This window comes from Xiphophorus maculatus, chromosome 15 (genome assembly GCF_002775205.1).
Source record: "Xiphophorus maculatus strain JP 163 A chromosome 15, X_maculatus-5.0-male, whole genome shotgun sequence".
NCBI lineage: Eukaryota > Metazoa > Chordata > Actinopteri > Cyprinodontiformes > Poeciliidae > Xiphophorus > Xiphophorus maculatus.
In genome coordinates, this window is record NC_036457.1 from 17,705,008 (window position 1) to 17,724,928 (window position 19,921).

The 19,921-nt window shown below is 41.1% G+C and overlaps 2 protein-coding genes and 1 long non-coding RNA gene across 4 annotated transcripts; all 3 read left to right on the forward strand.

Annotated features, from left to right (window-relative positions):
- Nucleotides 1-692: 692 nt before the first annotated feature.
- Nucleotides 693-2,178, forward strand: LOC111611380 (piggyBac transposable element-derived protein 3-like). The gene is made up of 2 exons (XM_023347847.1): nt 693-1,031; nt 1,140-2,178. Exons 1-2 carry the CDS (start codon nt 839-841, stop codon nt 1,616-1,618), a joined length of 672 nt encoding a protein of 223 aa, XP_023203615.1. The 5' UTR covers nt 693-838; the 3' UTR covers nt 1,619-2,178.
- Nucleotides 2,179-3,633: 1,455 nt separating this feature from the next.
- Nucleotides 3,634-4,234, forward strand: LOC111611381. Of its 2 annotated transcripts, none has more exons than XR_002754025.1 (3): nt 3,634-3,783; nt 3,867-3,979; nt 4,052-4,234. It is a non-coding gene; the product is annotated as an uncharacterized LOC111611381 (long non-coding RNA). The 2 variants fall into 2 exon arrangements; XR_002754026.1 differs by having other exon boundaries at nt 4,055-4,234.
- A 2,152-nt stretch (nt 4,235-6,386) lies between these two features.
- Nucleotides 6,387-17,072, forward strand: LOC106699938 (hormonally up-regulated neu tumor-associated kinase homolog B-like). The gene is made up of 10 exons (XM_023347845.1): nt 6,387-7,035; nt 7,109-7,278; nt 10,373-10,428; nt 10,541-10,679; nt 10,800-10,927; nt 11,488-11,623; nt 12,122-12,299; nt 13,760-13,843; nt 14,683-14,971; nt 15,641-17,072. The coding sequence occupies exons 1-10, from the start codon at nt 6,973-6,975 to the stop codon at nt 16,396-16,398; spliced, it is 2,001 nt and encodes a 666-aa protein (XP_023203613.1). The 5' UTR covers nt 6,387-6,972; the 3' UTR covers nt 16,399-17,072.
- Nucleotides 17,073-19,921: the final 2,849 nt, after the last annotated feature.

The following is a 19,921-nucleotide window of genomic DNA, read 5'->3' on the forward strand; positions in this document are numbered from 1 at the left end:
ATGGCAGAAGCAACTTTTTCCAAGTTTGGTTCAATAATTAATTTGAATTACTTTGAGTGTGAAATGGTCATGCATGCAAGTTAAATCTCTGAAGAACATGTTAGCTTTTGTTTCAATACTTTGGTAATACTTAGAAGTATAAAGCTTGGCATCAGAGATATTATTTAATATTTTCCTTTGACCTCTTGACTCTCACACCCAAAATACTTGCACTAAAGTCACTGGGTCCATGACAGTTGAAGGATTTGAAGATAAGAGAATTTAAATATTAATATTTTACAGCTTTTCTCAGTTTGGGTGCATCTCTCAGAACAGAATTGAAATTCTTAAAACTACCTGTTCAATCTTCAAATTACTGTGTCACTTCTGCACATCAAAAAAATTAGTTTTGCAAGTTTTGCTTTTGTACATCATGTAGCTGGTTATGTACACTTCTATGCTTTTATAATTGTAATTTGCTTTTATCGTCTTGATCAAAATATGTTAACCCTCCTGTTGTCCTCGGGTCAAAATGACCCGCCACTGTGTTAAACCCCCCCCCCCCCCAAACAATCCCCTAAATGTAATTTTTTTAACTTGAGATTTTAAGACTTTTCCTAGATTGGCCCAGACAATAGAAAAAGTTCAGTGTTGCTTTTATTCTCATTTCCATGTAAGCTGTACAAAAAAAGGTACAAAGATGGTCTTCAGGTCAAAATGACCCGTGAGGCAAATGGAGTTGAAATCAAGGTCACAGAGTTATTTACAAACCATAAAATGTTACAAAGTTTTAGTTGTGTCTCAGATCAATCAGTAGCAGAAGTGAGCAGAGAGTGGAAGGCCAATTTTCCGAGCCACAATGCCAGTCAAACTCTTTCACACCTACTCAAGACTGATGCGATTTGATGACCGTGAATCAAGACCAGCAAGACGTATGACAGACAAACTTGCAGCCATAAGAGAGGTATGGGACAAGTGGGTGGAGCGGTTGCCCTACCTCTACAATCCAGAGCCTGATGTAACAGTGGATGAGCAACTGGTTCCATTTAGAGGTAATCTGTTTTCATATTTGTAATAAAAGTGATTTTCACTATTGATTTCTTTGAATGTTTTCTGTGACACTGATACTAATCACTGATGCTAATGTCTTTTGTCCAAAGGTTGTTGTCCTTTCCGGCAGTATATGCCCAGCAAGCCAGCAAAATATGGGATCAAGTCATGGGTGGCTTCTGAATCAAGCTATGCTTGGAAAATGCAAGTCTATACTGGGAAGTCAACCAGTGGATGCCCAGAGAAGAACCAGGGGTTGCGAGTTGTGCTTGATGTGACAGAGGGACTGAGGGGTCACAATGTGACATGTGACAATTTCTTCAACTCTTATGAACTCGGACAGCAGCTCCTGAAGAGGAAGATCACCATGGTTGGTACAGTTCAAAAGAACAAGCCTGAGCTCCCACCTGCACTGCTTGGGTCAAAGGAGAGAGAGGTCTTCTCCTCAAAGTTTGCCTTCACACCCACCACCACTCTAGTTTCCTACCTCCCAAAGAAAAACAAGAATGTAGTTCTTCTGAGCACACTGCACAAAGACGGCGACATTAGTGACCGTGAGGACAGGAAGCCAATCATCATCCTGGAATAAAACCGAAACAAAGGAGGTGTGGACAACCTAGATAAGGTGATTGGAGCATATAGCTGCAGAAGAATGACTGCCCGCTGGCCCCTGGTCATCTTCCACAACATCATTGATGTGTCCTCCTACAATGCCTTTGTGATTTGGATAGAGATCAACCCAACCTGGATGTCTCATAAGCACAACAAGAAGAGGGTGTTCCTGGAGCAGCTAGGAAAGGCACTTGTAACTCCACTCATTGAAAGAAGGAAGCATGTCCCCCACACAGAAGCCTCAGCAGCAGTTGTGAAAGCTATTCAGAGTGCAGCAGCTCCTGATCAACCTGAGGATCCATCTACCACAGCCACTTCCTCAGCTAAGCCAAGTAAGAGGAAGAGATGTCAGTTCTGCCCTCAGACTGTAAAACACATACTGTGTGCTGCAGGTGTAAGAAATATATCTGCAAAGGCTGTGCACTTGCATACTGCCCTACATGTGCCAATTAGTTGAATGGGTTATGTTATTTTTCATATTTTTGTATTGTACATCCTCTTGTTCACTGGAGAAAAGTAAAAGAAAATTAGTCACTGTGATGAATAAAAATGCATTCGAAACTCATTTTGCACATTTTTTTTCTTAAGCTATAGAAATTCAAGTGGAGAGGGAAAAGTCAAGTATTCACACATTTTGTGGTGAGTGACAATATACAAGATAGAATTTGGTGTTTAAAATTCAATTAAGCTGCTTATATTGGGGGTTTATTGAAGACGGGTCATTTTGACCCGGAGGATAAAGGGTGTATACAGAAAATGAGGACAACAGGACAACAACGTGTCTGTGTTGAATTCTCAACTTCCAAAATAGCATCAGTTCATTGTGTAAGTCTTAACATGCATAAGTCTTAAAGTTGTCATAATGTGAATCATATATTAATTAATTTATATTCTATTATTTTCTAAATCTGTCCTGAATTGGTAAATTGCTCCCAAGTGAGTCCTGAGTTTCTCTAACAGGTCAGTGTATGAACCATTAGCTCAACCAACGATCAACCAGTTTTCTGAAACAGATTGGAGGTGCATCTTGTGAACCATCAGTTGGCAACATTATGCTCTATATAGTCAGAACACAACACAATGTTACATGTCTGAGAACTGATGAACAAGTATCTGGGCAGAGTGAACAGCCAGAGAGAAGAAGAGGAGTGAGGCTGAGGAGGAAATAGTTGGGAGGAAAGCAGAAGAAGAGTCAGAAGAGGCTGAGGACATCTGCCAGTTTCCATCAGTCCAACATCAGGACATGGCTGAGACCCACAACATGATGCTGATGGAGGTCCTCCCACCCTACTGTTCATTCCTTAACCCCACTGAGGAAAAAAGATTCCTCAGTGGAGTTAAGGAACAAAGTGACTATGGAAATTAAAATGTAATGTAATTTCTACAGCACTGTACAGTTTTCCTTGAGGAGATTGTCCTGTGGCTCCTTTTCTACTTTTTTTGTTCTCTGCATTTCTGTCTTTTTCTTTCTGAATCACCATGGCATGGTCCATGAATAAATTATAGCAAAAGCGTAAATCAGTGTTTCTCAATCCTGGTCTTCAGCGTCACCCTGTCCTGCAGGTTTAGGTATTTCCCTTCTGCCACACACCTGAATTGTATCTCTGGATGATTAACAAGCTTCTGCAGTACTTGATTGTCATCCAATCATTTGAATCAGCTGTTCTGGAGTAGAGGCACATCTAAAACATGCAGAGCAGGGGGGCGTTGAGGACCAGGGTTGAGAAACACTGGCGTAAATGATCCTTTTGTAGTCTCTTCTCATGACTAATCGATTTGACTGTCTTATCTGTACATAGAGAGACTATAACTTATTATTTTGAGTCACTGATATGTTAACAGACAGGATTTTAAGAGCTGAACTAAGGATTTTGAAAGCAAACAAATGCTATTTTTCCTGTTTCTACAAATTGTTTTGAGAAATGCGCTTACTGTTTTGTAAATGCCAACAATGACTCGAGAAATGCACCAAAAGTGACTGAGAAAAACTAACCTAGCATAAATTGTCTCAGCTGTATCAATTTGTTTGCCTGTATGAAAAGTGTTCACATTTACAGCTTTGTTTCTGCTAGCTTGCAGGAAATGTAACTTACATAAATGGTTGAAGACAGCCTATTGGCCTTCATGAGACTCAGATAAATGGTGAGTATCTATTTCATAAATTGCCTAAAACAGTTATATTTGTTTTTATTTGTTTTTTGTTTGTGTATTTTGTCTGGTTGCAGACCAGAGGATCACACCTGTTGACAACAAACAAAGGTTTAACTACTGAATTTTCAGTCAGAAATGATCACACCACCTGGTTGAAGTACCTGTGTCCATATGCAAGTCAACAAAGGTGAGACAAACATTTAAGCGAATAAGATGTTCATGTAGTGCATCTTTCTAACTTTTTCTTTTTGTTTTCCAGCAGAGAGGAAACACCCGATTGACAACATGCGAGTCTCAATTTCAACCTGTGACTGGGAAGACTACAACCATCCTGAGCAACGTCTGATCTCAGCGACTTGTGACTCTCAACCCAGAACAAGAATCCTTTTATCACCATTTTGTCTTCTACAATATGTTATCTCTTATGTGGACACATACTGTTTGTTTTGTTTTTGTTTTCCAGATCTCAGTAATACCGTGAGGAAACTGGACATAAAATAGAATCAGTTCATTTTTTAACTTGACTTTTTAAATAGAAATTGTTTCTTTAAGTGGATTACTCGTAATCTGTATTTTTGTTTAATTAGAAATTATTTTCTTTATAACTTTCTGTATAGAAATGCTTGACAAGTTACACTTCCTTGGTTGTTGTACTATAATTTGTATGGTAAAATTCTGGTAGGAACAGAGACCAGTAATTTACCATAAGTTTTTTTTGGGGGGGAGGGTTTACAATAAAATGTCAATATATCATACAGTCTGGATGTGTTTTTCACTCATGTAGATATTATGCCTCAGTCAGCATGACCGTATTTACTACGGCAAAACCACATTTTATTTTTTTTAAAATATTTTAGGAAGTACGGTATTTTACCGTATATTAAAAATACGGTAAAATCCTGCATGTACAAAATACGGTGAAAAACTGGCAGCTGTGGTTGCCAGAATTTTACCGTATATTAAAATTACGGTAAAATCCTGCATTTACAAAATACGGTGACAAACTGGCAGCTGTGGTTGCCAGAAATTTACCGTATATTAAAAATACGGTAAAATCCTGCATTTACAAAATACGGTGACAAACTGGCAGCTGTGGTTGCCAGAATTTTACCGTATTTTAAAAATACGGTAAAATCCTGCATTTAGCAAATACGGTAAAAAACTGGCAGCTGTGGTTGCCAGAATTTTACCGTATTTCAAAAATACGGTAAAATCCTGCATTTAGCAAATACGGTAAAAAACTGGCAGCTGTGGTTGCCAGAATTTTACCGTATTTTAGAAATACGGTAAAAAACTGGCAGCTTTGGTTGCCAGAATTTTACCGTATTTTAGAAATACGGTAAAAAACTGGCAGTTTTGGTTGCCAGACTTTTACCGTATAAAGACGGTAAACTTCTGGCAACTCAGCTGCCAGTTTTTTACCGTAAAATGAGGCCGTTTTTTTTTACAGTGTGGATGTACATTTCGGGTTGTTGTCCTGCACTTCTCAAGCCTTGTGTCTATTGTAGATGTTAGGCATTTTCCCTCTGAATTACTACACATTTCTCTCTAAAAAAAAACTGCAAAAACTGTGACCTGCTTCCTTCTTGTTTCTGAGGGTACTCCTCCCCACAGCATGATGCTACCACTGCTATGATTTGCCATGGGGCTGGAGTGTTTACAGTAATGTGCCTTACTAATTCTCTCCTTCACACAGGGTTCTGAACATTGGTTAAAAAAAATATATATATTTTTTAAATCAGTCTCTGTCCCATCTAACCAAAAAAAAACAAACTTGGCATTTTTCTGAACAAAATTTCTCACCACTTTCTTTTGACTATGGCTTTCTTGGTATTTCTATCAACTTTAGAAAAACTACATACTTTTCATCCTTCCACTTCACAATTATGGACCACATTGTGTTTGTCTTTTAGTAAAACACCCAAAACATAAAGTGAGGTTTGTGGTTGAATCATGACAAAATGTGACGAAAACGTTTAGAACGGACTGAATGCAACTTGCAGAAAAGAAAACGCCTTAGACACAAAATGTGCCTGTGTATGTATGTATACGTACAGTTTCATGGCCAATGGTCAGTGCCAGTACTTAACTACCTAACCCAAACTACGACCTGGTTGCCATAGTAATGTCCTGGCTCCCCCTTGGGGGTTTGTTTGTCTTAATTCCTGTTGGTGTAAGAAATGTTTGTGAACGCTGAAAAAAAAAAAAACATCACTAAGATTCTTTCTAGTTTCATGTTGAGTTGTAGTTACAAACACAATTCTATAATCATATAAAATAAAAATATAAAACATGCATGAAACACATTGTCATTAAAATGATTCCAACTGGAATGTTTGTGTTCAGGTTACGTGTTCCTAAACAAATATTCTGGCCTTGTTGAAGCAGTTTGAACAGATTAAAAAATGTATTGCACATTTAGAAGGATATTTGTAAATGTCAGCCTTTTTATGCCAAAATAAAAAAGTGTCTCATTCTTAAAGACCAGCGCTATTTGTGACATGATGTCACTGTGAAATATTAACGTTCATCTGATAACAGTCGTCACATAGTAGAAGAACCATAAAGAAATATCCAGTAGATATTGCATTTAACTATTGGTCTACAGTAAAAGGTGAAATAATTTAACATCAAGTGCCAACTTTGCATTAAAATGTCATTATTCACCAAATGATACTTCATGACATCAGTCATAGACATTCATAAAGACTCCTTCATGTTCATGACAGGTATTACGTCATGTGTATGATGGTGTACTGTGAGTCTTATGCACACCTCTTCAAATGAAGTGTTATCAATTTTTTTTAAATCAAGTTCCCTACAATTTATTTGCTTTTTCTTTTAAATTTCAGAGGCCTTTGGATATCAAAATGTAATCTTTGTTGCATCTTAGAAACATTTGTTTCTGGTTATATTGCCAAGACATTAACAAAAACAGCTCCTTTAAATCTGAACAGTAACAACAAGTCGCATGTTCTGCTTCGCAACATAAGCTGTGCCTTCGCTCACTTTTTTTGGCTCACTTTTCACCCAATAACTCATACAAACTTTGAAACATAAGGGACTATGGATGCAATTGTGTTGAAAGTCTTGTCTAATTGTTAGCCATCATGTGTGCAGGTGGCCGTTAAGGTGATAGACAAGAAGAAAGCACGCCAAGACTCCTACGTGCTGAAAAACATGAAACGAGAACCTCGAATCCATCAAATGGTCCGACACCCTCACATTGTGGTTCTTCTGGAGGTAAAGGAACAAACGACACCCACTGTTAATAAGTGTGTGAACGTTAACGTACCGTGTAAATCCTGCGTGTCAGACCCTGGAGACGGAGAACAGTTACTACATGGCCATGGAGCTGTGTGCGGGAGGAGACCTGATGGACAGGATCTGCGACCGGAGGAGGCTGGGAGAGAGGGAGGTGCGGCGCTACACCCGGCAGATCCTCTCCGCGGTGGAGCACCTGCACAAACATGGCATTGTGCACAGGTCACCACACACACACACACACACACACACACACCCCACACACACACACACACACACACACACACACACACACACACACACTACGAGAAACACGACGTGTCTGACTTCCAGTCTGCTTTTAAAGAGGCAGTATTACGTCAAATGTACTTTTTTACATCATGTTACAAAGTGATTCCCTCACCAAAAATATGCCATAGGCTTCAATCCTTTTGTGCATGTTTGAGAAATCCTTTAATCTCCCATGGCAACAACCATTCAGCTGTGCAGAACCCCTGGACAGACCTAGCTCCGCCTTCGAGGATGAAGCTCCTCCTCAGAGTTGCAGTTTTCGAGTTTCCGGGCGTCAGAGTCAGTGACTGACTCTATGCATCTGCTGACTGCGCATCTGCTTCTCAGTGAAATTCTTTTAAAAAGTTAGTTAAAGGGTTAATAGAAGAGAGATGTTGTGATACTTAATATTTAAAGTAATTTAAAGTATTAAATTAAAAGTAATTTAATACTTTTACATGACTTTTAATTTAAAAGTAATTTTAAATTTAAAAGATAATTTTTTTTAAATTACGTTGCCTTCAGTTTTCATCAACTGCAGTCAACATAGAAGAAGAAGAATTACTTTATTCATCCCAGCAGGGAAATTATTTCCCTGCTGGGATGAATAAATTATATTAATTATATATTATTAATTATAGGTACCTGATTGTGCTATGAAATTGCACGATGTGTCTGGAAAATACATAATACTGCCCCTTTAAGACAACTTATTCAGGTTAAAAACATTAGAGCCTTATACGATAAAAAAATCATAAAAATGTGTTTTAAAAAAATCCATATAAACTAACATCACAAGTATTTTTCACATTATTTTCTTTCAAATTAAAAATATGTCTTAATGACTTCCACAACCCGTTGGAAAACTTAATTTGAATGTCATTGAAAAGCCCATTTATTTTAGGACATTTATGACAAAGTGAAACCCATTATGCAGATTTCTGTTGCATATAGTGCAAATTAATACAGTATATCGATGCACATCATACAGATGGTCAAACAGGCAGAGGTAGTCTTTGTTATTTCCAGTTTTGGACAAAGTTTTGGTTTAATGGAGCCATAAAGTGCTGACGGTGAATGTTGAGCCTTTGTAACAGAAAGAAAATGGTTTTGGAGTGACCTAGTCAAAGTCTGGATAGAAATCTGATTGAGATCTAATTGAGAGGTCATGAGAAATGGTAAAATGTTTCGGTCCTTTTCATTTGGAATAGAGGTAAATCAAGGGGAAGGAAAACAAATTCTTACCTTCCCTTAATTTTACTGGTTTTAACTTTGAGTCCCGTAATAAACTACGGGACCAATCTGCTAACTTATGTACACAACTTAACTACAATGTCACTGTGAAAATGTGATATTTTACTTAAGGTTATCATAAAGACAAGATCACAGTGGAACAAACCTGATAAGTCATATTTGTCAGAAAACACACACACACACACACACCTTGTAGTAGTTTGCAGGGCATTAACAGCCTTCAGAGTAAGACATGGAGTCGGTGTCAGGTTACCATTTCTCTCACACTTTCACATCCACGCACACACGAGCACCCCTGCACACACACTCACATTTTGCTTCAGTTTGGGGCCTTGGCTCTTCTCAAGGTGGGAATGTGATTACCAGGCGGTGACTTCATCATCCTGATCCGGCGCCACGATTCACACATCATCACAACATCGTGGACTTCCTCTCTAATGAAGTCCCCGAACGACATCGCTTTCAACTCCTGAACAGCACCTCTCCCTGTCAAACCCACCCACGCATCCACACACAAACACACACACACACTCTCTCTCTCTCTCTCGACACCACAGTGCTGTAGAGATGATCATACTGGAAATGGAGGGAAATTTTGCACTTAAACACACCTCCTGCCACCCACATTCAATAAGTTCACCGCATACATTTTTCTGCTTTATTGTGCGATCTCGCTCCTTCTTGCTGGTTTTCTTTCTTTCTTGCCCCCTTATTCTCTTTGAACCTCCCACGGGCTGCTCAAGCAAGGATTTCTGGATTTTTGAGTGTCTGCTGGTTAGATGAAGGCAGATGAAAGAAACATGGCAGATTCCCAGGCTACAGTTTATGGGATCTCTCTCACTCCTAACCGCAGATTTTCATTTAGCCAGTAGTTTTATAGCTCGAAGCCTCGCCTGATGGCAATGGGGCTGGGGTACAATGAGGGGAGTAATACAACTTTTTATCAACTAAATGCAGAGACTGTTCTCTGCTGATGGTTGAAAATAAATCCAGAGCAACAGCTGGTTAGCCCGACTTGAAAATCGCTCAGTTTGGAGGGTTTTTTAGAAAGTGATTTAACGGTTTGAGCAAACTCATTTCCTAAATTACCAAATGGGAAAATAGACCTGAGTTCCACCCAAAACCCAAATTTAGCAGCTTAGCTTTCTTGCTGCTGCTAACGGTCCTATTCAGTCAGATCTTTATAAATACACAGATAAAGTTGAGTAAGGCCAAACCAGTGTTGTCAGACCTCTAAACCTGGTTCCTTTAGCAGAAAATACTCACAGAAAACTCCAGAATTAAAATAAACCAATCAGATTTTAATGGCTAATTTCCAATCCTCTAAAGTCTAACGTGTCGACACGGATCCTGGCCAATTCCAGTTTAGAAATGTAGCATAAGAAACAGGAACAGTCTATTAGTAATGTTTCAAACAAAGGCAAAAACATAAAGACTGTTGCTAGCATCATGTCTTAGCAATTCGAGCAGCTAGCACAACTAGTTCCACCACACCAGGACTCACCATGTGTGCTCCCAAGAAAAGTGGACGCCTGGGAGAAGACAGAGGAGCTTGAATTTTGTTTTTTTTTAGCAGATTGTCTGATGTTACACTGTCCAGACACAGTGACAGTTTTAGGAATGGATTTTTATAAGCTTTAAGTGGATAATTGTCTCATTGTAAACCAATTTCTCCTTGCATCTTAGTGGAATTCTCAACAAAATCATGGACAAACCATTTCAAAGATACAATAATATATAAATGTATTGTTTTGATTCCTTAAAAAAAAGGTGCATTTTATTTATTTTCTAGAGATTTAAAGATTGAAAACTTCCTCCTGGACGAGCATAACAACATAAAAATTGTAGGTATGTTGAAACATGTTCGCGACCCACATCCAGAAATTGGACTGTCTTTGTTTCCTGCATCTCAAAGTGCCGTAGTAAGAAGGCATTGCTGCATGAATAATGATTCCCACAGACTTTGGCCTGAGCAACACTCTGAAGCCGGACTCTTTATCCCTGGAGCTCCTCAACACGCAGTGCGGAAGTCCTGCCTATGCCGCGCCTGAGCTGCTGGCTCACAAGAAGTACGGCTCCAAAGTGGACGTCTGGTCCATGTACGTGACAAACTCTCCCTTCGTTTGTCCTGACCGCATCAAAACCAGCTCACTTTTCCTCCCACGTCTTAGAAACGCTAACGTTATGTCATGTTTCTGTCTGGTGTTGCTGTCGCACAGAGGCGTGAGCATGTTTGCCATGCTAACGGGAACCCTGCCCTTCACCGTCGAACCTTTCAACATCAAGCAGTTGCACCATAAGATGGTCAATAAGGACATTAGCGACATCCCTGGTGACATCAGCAAAGGTCAGAACATTACTACGTTATGAAGTAATAATGCTGTTTTTGATATTAATTAAAATCATGTCTTGGCCCAATTAAGCTGCTCTTTTTATGCTCTTCATTCAACATTGTGTAAATTCTATGACCAACGGGTTTTTTGGGGTCTTTCACTCATTGTATAACATTTAAGCTCATGATATTCCTCTTTGTGTGGTGGAGGGCAGCATGGCTCAGATCTTCGATTGTGAGGAGATCAAATCAGTGCCATTATGGAGGCACAAGCCCAGACATGTAATTTACTTTTTAAACCTCATTTTGGTCATTTCTTTCTTGGCTGAGTGAGATCTCTAAGTACTATTATTTGATAATAGCAATACATTTTTGCTCCCTTTCTCTTGAACTATTGAAAAGTAGTAAATTCAAGTTCCCTCTTTCTAACTGAGCAAGTTATTTTTGTTAGATTGCAGGTGTTACCCTTCTACCACTTCTCATTCAGAACAAAACAGTAAATAAAATTTTTAAAAAAGTACTTTTGTGGCATTTAATCAAACAAAGGTTCTGATTTGACTTCGCTCGTGCCGCAGACGCCGTGTCATTCATGATGCTTCTCCTGGAGCCAGACCCAGAGAAGAGACCCAGCGTCAGAGATGCGATGGAAGAGAGATGGGTCAGCGAGGGATACGCCAAGAAACCGCTACACACACTCTCACATAAAAACAGGTAGTCGTACCACGCGGAATCAGATACCCTTAGAGTTGACTTAGACCTAATTGCGATACATTGCAAGTGTTTAACTTCTTTTCTAAATGTGACCGAGAAAAGGGAAAACACGAGCGCTCTCTTTTAGCTCTGGAAATGTTTTTGCAGCAGTGTTTGGATGTGGGTAGAGGAACCAATAAGAAGAACTGAATGCATTCCAACAAAGATAACTTTAAAAAAAAAAAAATTTATGGTCTGCATTGTGACAGCTCTGAATATTATAGCATGACTAAAACCCTTTTGTCACTTTACGCATTGTGGAAATGCAATCATGTATGGCTCCGGCTGGGAATAATCCGTTCTCTCTGGCCCGCTTGAGTAACAGAAGCCTTCTAGTTCTGGTCTGCGCTCGACCAACATCACATGTCCTTCCTCACCAGTCCCAGGGGACCCATCGCTGCTCTCTGTCCTTTGTTTTTCAGGACGGTTTTCAACCCTTCTTCGCTCTTTATTTCCCAGGTTGTGTCCGGAAGACCTTAACTCATCTGTGCTGGCTCACATGACGGAGACACTGGGTTATTCCCGCTCTGAAGTCATCAACACGGTCACCAGCAACAGACCCTCCGCCGTCATGGCCTCCTATCACCTACTGCTCAACAAGTTCAACCGGAGCCACAAGGGGGCCAAGGCTAGCAAGGTTAATGCTTCGCAACACACGGACACGAAAACACACCGGTGTGTGGACATGTGTCATGAAAGTTTAGCTGAGTTGAGCTGCCGAAGACCTTTCATCATGACAGATTTTAGGGAATAGTTGCATTGTTATGGTGTTTTTATTTTTAAATAAATAGTATAAAAAACTACCTATTAGACTAATTTTAACCAAATCGTGATCATTATATCTGAGTAAAATGTTTTACTGATACATATTACATATTGATTAAACCATGAATCTAAATCTAACCTAAATTGAGGCCTACTCAAAGCAATAATGATCCGGCTAATATTTCAACATGCGCTAAAGTTAAACATCATTAAAACTAGCATAATTAAACTAATATTTCCAACAAAAGTTCCAGTTGATACGGATGAATGGGAAAATATGTTTACTCACAGGACATTTAAAGAACTGCGTACAATTAAAACAAGCAAAAATATCCCGGCGGACATTCGAAACGTAGGTCATAAAGGGTTCATCTTTCAAATGTTTTGTTTCCACTGAGCTTAACAGGCATGGATTGGTGTGGTGCGGTTTGGTTCTCCATTCTGTCAGTTTTCATTGTAAAAACGGTCCATACTACCAACCTGTAGCACGGCATTCCTGGCTAGCTTGTCGTCGTCTTAGCTGTCGCTCTAGTATGACGCAATGTCTTGCGGGCCGTGAAATGGCGCGCTGAACCACACACGTGCCGTACTGCTCAGCGGAAACGGGGTAAAAGAGCTGGATTGGGTCTTTGGCCCTTCGCACCCTCCTCTTAGTTTGGCTTGACTGGGACAGAACAACTGTTCAAAAAGCCTGGAAGTTGCTCCGGGGCAGCAGGGTGTCGTACTGTACGTTCTGTCACAGGCTGTGGGGCGGTTCCAGCTGAATGGATGGGTGCACAGTGAGAACAAATTACTCATGGTAAGGGAGAGACATTCTAGATTCGTTTTACTGGGTTAGACCCCAGGTTTGCCTCCATGGTTCATGGAGGAAGAGAGTCTAAATGAATCATTTAATGATTAAACAAACCAAACTAACCAGACCTTGTTGCCATGGATTCCCTGCTCCTGCCACCCCGACCTGCTGCCGGCTGATTGCAACCACCTGTTCTGCTGACTGTATAAACTCCTGCTCTGCGCTCGCTCAGTGTGAGATCGTCTGTTGTCATCCCAGCCTTTGAGTGGTTAATATCTTTGTTCCTTGTTGTGCGTGACTCTTTCTGATGACACCCTGGGCAACTGCCTACATGGCCCATACTGAAAACTACCACTGGGAAAACACTATTTCTACTGGTGAATACTTTGATTTCACTCCCTTAGGTAATCTGAACAATTATTCATCCAGTGTTGGATAAACGGTTTGGGTCAACAATTAGACCTGTTGCATAGAATGATATATCCTATCTAAATTGAAGATATGCTGACATTTCCGATGCCTTTTGTTTGACTTTGCAGAAGCTCGAGAACAACGACTGGACTCCTCCGAGCAAAACGACATGGAGAAACCGAAGCAACACTGAAACGAAGACTCAGCAACAGGTGAAGCTGATTTCAGAGCTGCCCCTGTGGGGTGTTGGGGTAAAGTTGTTTTTCAGGAGACATTTAAGAAGACGACATCGGCTTCCCTCTAAATAACTTGATACCGTGGTTGAAAGGTGAAAGAATAAAGAAGTAGGATAGAAACTGAAAAAACTTCAGAACAACAAAAGAATGAGCAACAAAATTTGCACTCAACAAGCTCCACTTAACACTTTTTTTTGTTTAAAGTCACATAAGTGAAGAATAGTAAGTTTAAAAAACATGTTGGTCACATGCATTAAAAAAAACACTCAAAGTCACACTGAGTTTAAAAGCCTGATATCCTAAAAACCGCTTTTCAGTCTGTTAGTCCTTGTTTTTTGTAATGACTACCAGAAGGCAGGAGTGAGAACAAGTAGTGCTGTGGGTGAGTTTTGGTCCCGGATGACGTTTTTAGCTCTGCTTGTGACCCGGGTGACGTAGATGTCCTGCAGTGAGGGGAGAGAGGTTCCACAGACGATCTGTGCTGTTTTTTAATGACATGCTGGAGAGCTTTCCTGTCCTGAACAGTGCTGTTCCCAAATCCACTGATAGAGTTTGCCAGGATGCTCTCTACTGCAGACTTGTAAAGGTTTGTGAGGTTGTGCACTAATGACCAAGTGTGGTAGAAATGTTGTTCAAATAGGCTAACTAAGCCTGCCTCTTAGCATCTTTATTTAGGCTAAATTATGACCGTCTGATGGTCACAGTTCCATGTCACGTCTACTTGTTTGTTTCCCTTCTAACGTTGGACAAACGAATCCTAAACTACATTGGCTTCTGAACACAGAGTTTGACAATCAACTCCTTCCCATTGGCAGAACTCACCAAAGACGGAGAAAAGCTTAAAGCAGTTCAACAAGTCGCCGAAGGTCCAGCAGACGAGCAGAAGTCAGAACAGGAGGAAGACCACAGATTTGCACAGGAAGGGCCACCGTGAGGATGACGAGAACTGTCCGCCCTCTCGCGCTCTGCCCCACCTTCCCCGCTCTGCTTCGCCCCCTTCGCCCTCTGACCCTCCCTCCCCCGAACCTCTGTCCACAGAAGACGAGACGACTGATGAGGAGGTGACCATTTCTATCAACACCAGGGATGCGTTGTTTCCTGAAGGTAAAGAGTTCTGCTACATACAGTGTGAAAGTATCCAAACCCGTTTAACTTTTTCACATTTCGTAATATTACTAACATAAATTTTAGGGTATTTTTGTTAGGATTTGGTCATTATTGTGAGGTGGCAGGAACATTCTGCATGGTTTTCATCAGCGTTACATATTAGAACTTGAAAAGTGTGTCGATCATTTGTGTTCAACCCTCTTTACTCTCACACTCCGGGAGCAATTGCTTCCAGAAGTCACCAAGCAACGTTGGACTAGACGTGCACAATACAGCGTCGCTGCTGATAGCCTGAGCTCATCATCCTCATGGTGTTAAACATGGTGGTGGCAGCATCAGGCTGTAGACATTCATTCTGTTTTCTGCAAGTAACACTGAAAGAACCCATGTTGGGAACGCAATCTAAATGCTAGACGTTTGGAAAAGACAAGTTATTCACTATTCATTATCTAAGAATGATTTTGTGCAAAAAAAATGTAATGAACAAGTTTTGCATAACCGATAGACCTTTCCTAACTTGTTCTAGAAAGCACACTATGTCACCTTTTAGAATACCAACAAAAGATGCTAAATGGTTGTGACATGACATGAGGATATTTTAGGACTGTGAATCCTTCTGCAAGATACTATACTCAATGGCTTTCTGCGTGTGCATGTCTGTTCCAGTGTCGGTGTTTGGAGACAAAGAACTCGTCCACGCTTCCCCTCCGAAGAGCTCAACATCGCAGCTCTGTGACTCCGCTCCCTGCCATGTCCCCTTACTGGCAGAGCCAACCGGAGACGGCGTCGCGTCCCGACCGATCCGACACTCCCACCCGCTCAGGACAACGCAGTCGGACGGCGCGGCGGACCCAGGGTCGGACCGCTTCCGGGACAAGTACCACCAGGGCAACTCTCACCGCCTTAGCGCCAACGAGCGGCTGGAGAAGCTGCAGGCGTTTTACTCCGCCGAGAAAAACGCTGTCTCTGCCGGGATCCTCCTGGAGACCGGACCCGTACTCTCCGTGGACAGAGGGCAGCCGGGTTCCATCCAGGCCGCACAGGCGTCCCCCTCCGCTCGCCTGCCTCGCCTGCGCAACGTCGGGCCTAAAGACGGCCGAGGGAGGAAGGTGACGTGGGCGGGCCTTAGTCGGCCTGGACCGCCTAGGCTTCTGCTGAACGGGTCGAAACCACCGGTTTTCCCTTCGCAGAGACAACACACTTTGATCATAAGGAGCCTCGGGCAGGAGCCGGGGAGGAGGAAAGAGCTCGCCTCAGCAGGGGAAGGCGAGCCGGCGGGAGAAGGGGTTGGGGGCGACAAGAGGAACTCTGTTCAGCTGCGTTCTGAACAGCGGCGGGTGGCGGACCTGAACCTGCCGCTGCTTCCTGTGGCGCTGCAGGGGAAAGATGTCAGGAAGAACCAGCTACACAGCATGGACTACTGAGACTCAGTCCGGTTGGAGCGGCAGAGTCACAAAAAGTTCAAGGAAAGCTGGTGGAAGTCAAAATAGTAGTCAATAGGAGTACAGCCAGAGACAACTGCAATGAACTACCATAAATGGCAGCTATAGAAGTGTACAGCCTTAAAGCTAAGTTCTTGTTATACTGTTCTTTTCATGCCACACTCGGAGGAGCCCATCCTAGATAAACACCATTCCGTTTGTTTGTCTTCAGCTGCAGTGCCAAAAATACTTCTGCCGGATTCAGTCTTTAAAAGACCGGGTTCGATTTAAGTCATGGGAAACGTCTCGAACGTTTCCATTCCCTCTTCCCATCAGACTGCGGTTCAGAGTTTGTTCTGACCTTTTGGTTTTCTTGCGCAGAATCGGAAGCTAAGGAAGTAGACGACAAAAGAAAAATAAAGAATGTAAAGTCACCTAAAACATTTTCTGTCAGAATGGCATCATCCATCCACTTTCTGAAGCTGTTCTAACCATTTCAGGGAAAGGTGTCAAGCTCCAGGGGTCAAAGGGCGAGTTTCCAGGTCACCAGAGACAATTCGCACAAGACACCTCAGTATCTCCATTTCCTCTTGTAGGGGCAGTGTTATTTGTTTCCCAGTCACACAGAATAATTTTATAGCACACGTAAGTAACTGCTACCTTCAGTTGTCATAAAAATCTTCCATATATGAAATATGACTTTAAAAAAGTTTAACTTTGCTATTTAATGGCTTGAAATTGGGCCTGTGTCTCTTTAAGAAAGTCCTGCTCTTTCCAACACTCCACCTTCAGGAAGTCATCACAAAAAAAACACAACTTAATTGATTTCAAGCCACTAAATTTGTCATAATTAGGCGAATATAACATTTGATTTGCAAAAATGGTAATCAAATAAGTAAGTAAACTTGTTAGCCTAGAGAAAGCTTGGAGGTTTTTTTGTTTTTATAAATCGTTCATGTTAGCAGTTTGGTGCACAGTTTGAGCATTTCTCAGTTTTCATATTTTTTTAAATTAAACCTTTATTTAACCAGATAAAAACCCACTGAGATTAATACCTCTTTCACTAGGAGGACCTGGTCGAGAAACGCAGCATCATGACTGACAGAAATAACAAAAATAGACATTAGAATTATATAAACAACAATCTGAGAACGAAAGGCAGTAGTTGTGACAATTCTAATTTCAAAGAAACAATGTAAATTTTAAACTTAAAAATACTGTTGACATGACATCCACTCCCATTTTTTTTTTTCTATTTAATTTTACAAAACGCTTTCAGTGACACAACTTCTGACGGTTTCAGTTCAGCTTCGCTCATGAAATCCCTAAACTGGTCAGATGTGTGTTATGTGACGTAACATAAAAGCCAGCATGTTGCTCCCCTTAAACCTCATTTCGGTCCCACACTCCCCCCCCCCCCCCCCCCCTCAAGTGGAGCTCTATGGATCATCAATATTTAGATACAAAGATGAGGAAGAATCTGGTAGCGGCTTTGTGGCAGTCATCACATCGGCTGAATAATTCACCTTCTGTTACATGACACCATGTTTTCAGTTGTGTGTGTGTGTGTGTGTGTGTGTGTGTGTGTGTGTGTGTGTGTGTGTGTGTGTGTGTGTGTGTGTGTGTGTGTGTGTGTGTGTGTGTGTGTGTGTGTGTGTGTGTGTGTTTTGGTGAGGCGCTTGCCCGATGAGGACAGATCGAACCACACTCAGGTGGATATATCTCCCACTCCAGTTACCACTCCGGCTACTTAACACTGATATGAACCGCTAAGCTCTGACACTGTATCAGACATGAACACAAGCCGATATAGCACAAAGCTGCTACACCATCAAGGACCAGGCTATCAGCAAGCATGTCATGATAAGTAGCCCTCTATAGAGTACGAGTAAATTTAAAGAGAATTCAGCCTCTATCTGCTGCTAGCATCTTGCATTTTCTAAATGTTTGTAATCTGGCGATGTCGGCTGGCGTTAAAGACCCTTCCTCTGTGCCTCCGTCCTTCTGCAATCGAGAATTTAGATTAGCCCGAATCTGAACTGAACATGCGTGGAAGAAAAAAAGGTTTGGAAAATCAATTAATAATGCAGGTTGCACATAAAGATCTGTCCACGACTGCTAGAACATTGAGTGCACGCTACATTGATTATTGTTCTCCCCGAACGTGATGTGCTTTCAAAGTGTGTCAATGGGTTGACCTGCTGCCCTGGTGCTAGCTAGGCCTAAGATGGTGCTTCAATTAGTTTAATATTTCTATGAGCACGTAGAAAAGTAATAATCGTCTTGATCATGCTGTCCTAGTCCATTTCAGTCTTTCTGAGAGGACGGAAGAGAAATGGTGTCAAATTGAGATGAAATTTTACTATGCAAAATTTCAAGATGTACCTTAGGTACCCAGAGAGGAGTAATCAGGTATAGGAAGCAGATAGATTGGTACATTTAGAAAATTGTCAAACTAAAAAAAAAGTCATGGGTTCCCAACAAATGTTGTCATTTTTTTGGTTATATTCTACATATAATCCTCATCTGCCCCATTTATCTTCGAGTAACCCCAGTTTTGGAGCTGTAGGTGGAGATACTTCAACAGAATTAATGTTGTTCCACTTTGTCGAGCACAGAGAAAGGCTGTCCCTCCATAGTTACTAAATTGTGTTTGCTCTGTCACGCTAAACATGCCTGGACTCGTCTACTGGTAACTGATTGGTTTGATGTTAGTTTAGCTTGGATTTAAGCTAGTTACTTATTAGAACAAGGCCCAGAAAAACTTAGAGGTTTGGTAAAAGATCTAAGGAGATGATGATAATCCTGTTGTGTAATCAAATATGCCCTACAAAGTTGCTGTTAGAGTAGTGAGGTTTATTCAGATATAAAGTTATGCTATTTTTGTGGTAAATGTACCATAAATGGGTACTCCAGTTACCCGTTTATGGTAACTTAAAGTCACCATCTTAACTGGTGACTTTAATTGCCTTCAATGTGAGTCTTTGTTACTCTTTTAGGACCTTTCTTGACATAACAACTATCCCTCTGAAGATACATATGCCTTATAGATCAACAACTTTGGGGTTAGGACCAAGATTGGAATTGAGTTTATCTTCAGGTTAGTGGCGTATTGGTTCAGGTTAGGGTTATGGGTATGGGCTATGCACAAACACGGTCCATCAAATGAAAGAAAGTCAATTCTACGTCCCAATAAGCTTGTGTATGTGTGTGCGGGGTCATACATTGTTGGTCTGTGAGTGTTGGCCTCTGTCATCATCAGCTTAATCCCTGTGTTGAAGGCCATTGAGAGACGTCCTCGCACCTGGAACAGATGCAGGGTTAAAGGGTGATTCAGCATGGCACATGCCCTCATCATCACCCTTCACATCTAACTAATGAGATTAGCCCATTGCCTCAGTGATATAAAAGTATTCACGCCCACTAAACATTTTTACGTGTCCCATTCCGAGAATGAGCGTCAATGTGTGTGACAAACCAACACATGATTAGGACGTGGGGTTTTATTTGTTTGTTTGTTTTGTTT

Excerpts from the sequence above, each read along its gene's own strand:
- LOC111611380 (XM_023347847.1), top strand. The coding sequence starts at position 839 with ATGCCAGTCAAACTCTTTCACACCTACTCAAGACTGATGCGATTTGAT. Across the intron at positions 1,032-1,139 it reads GCAACTGGTTCCATTTAGAG|GTTGTTGTCCTTTCCGGCAG; the intron begins GTAATCTGTTTT and ends TTTTGTCCAAAG.
- LOC106699938 (XM_023347845.1), top strand. The coding sequence starts at position 6,973 with ATGAAACGAGAACCTCGAATCCATCAAATGGTCCGACACCCTCACATT. Across the intron at positions 10,680-10,799 it reads AAAGTGGACGTCTGGTCCAT|AGGCGTGAGCATGTTTGCCA; the intron begins GTACGTGACAAA and ends GCTGTCGCACAG. Across the intron at positions 11,624-12,121 it reads ACACTCTCACATAAAAACAG|GTTGTGTCCGGAAGACCTTA; the intron begins GTAGTCGTACCA and ends TTTATTTCCCAG.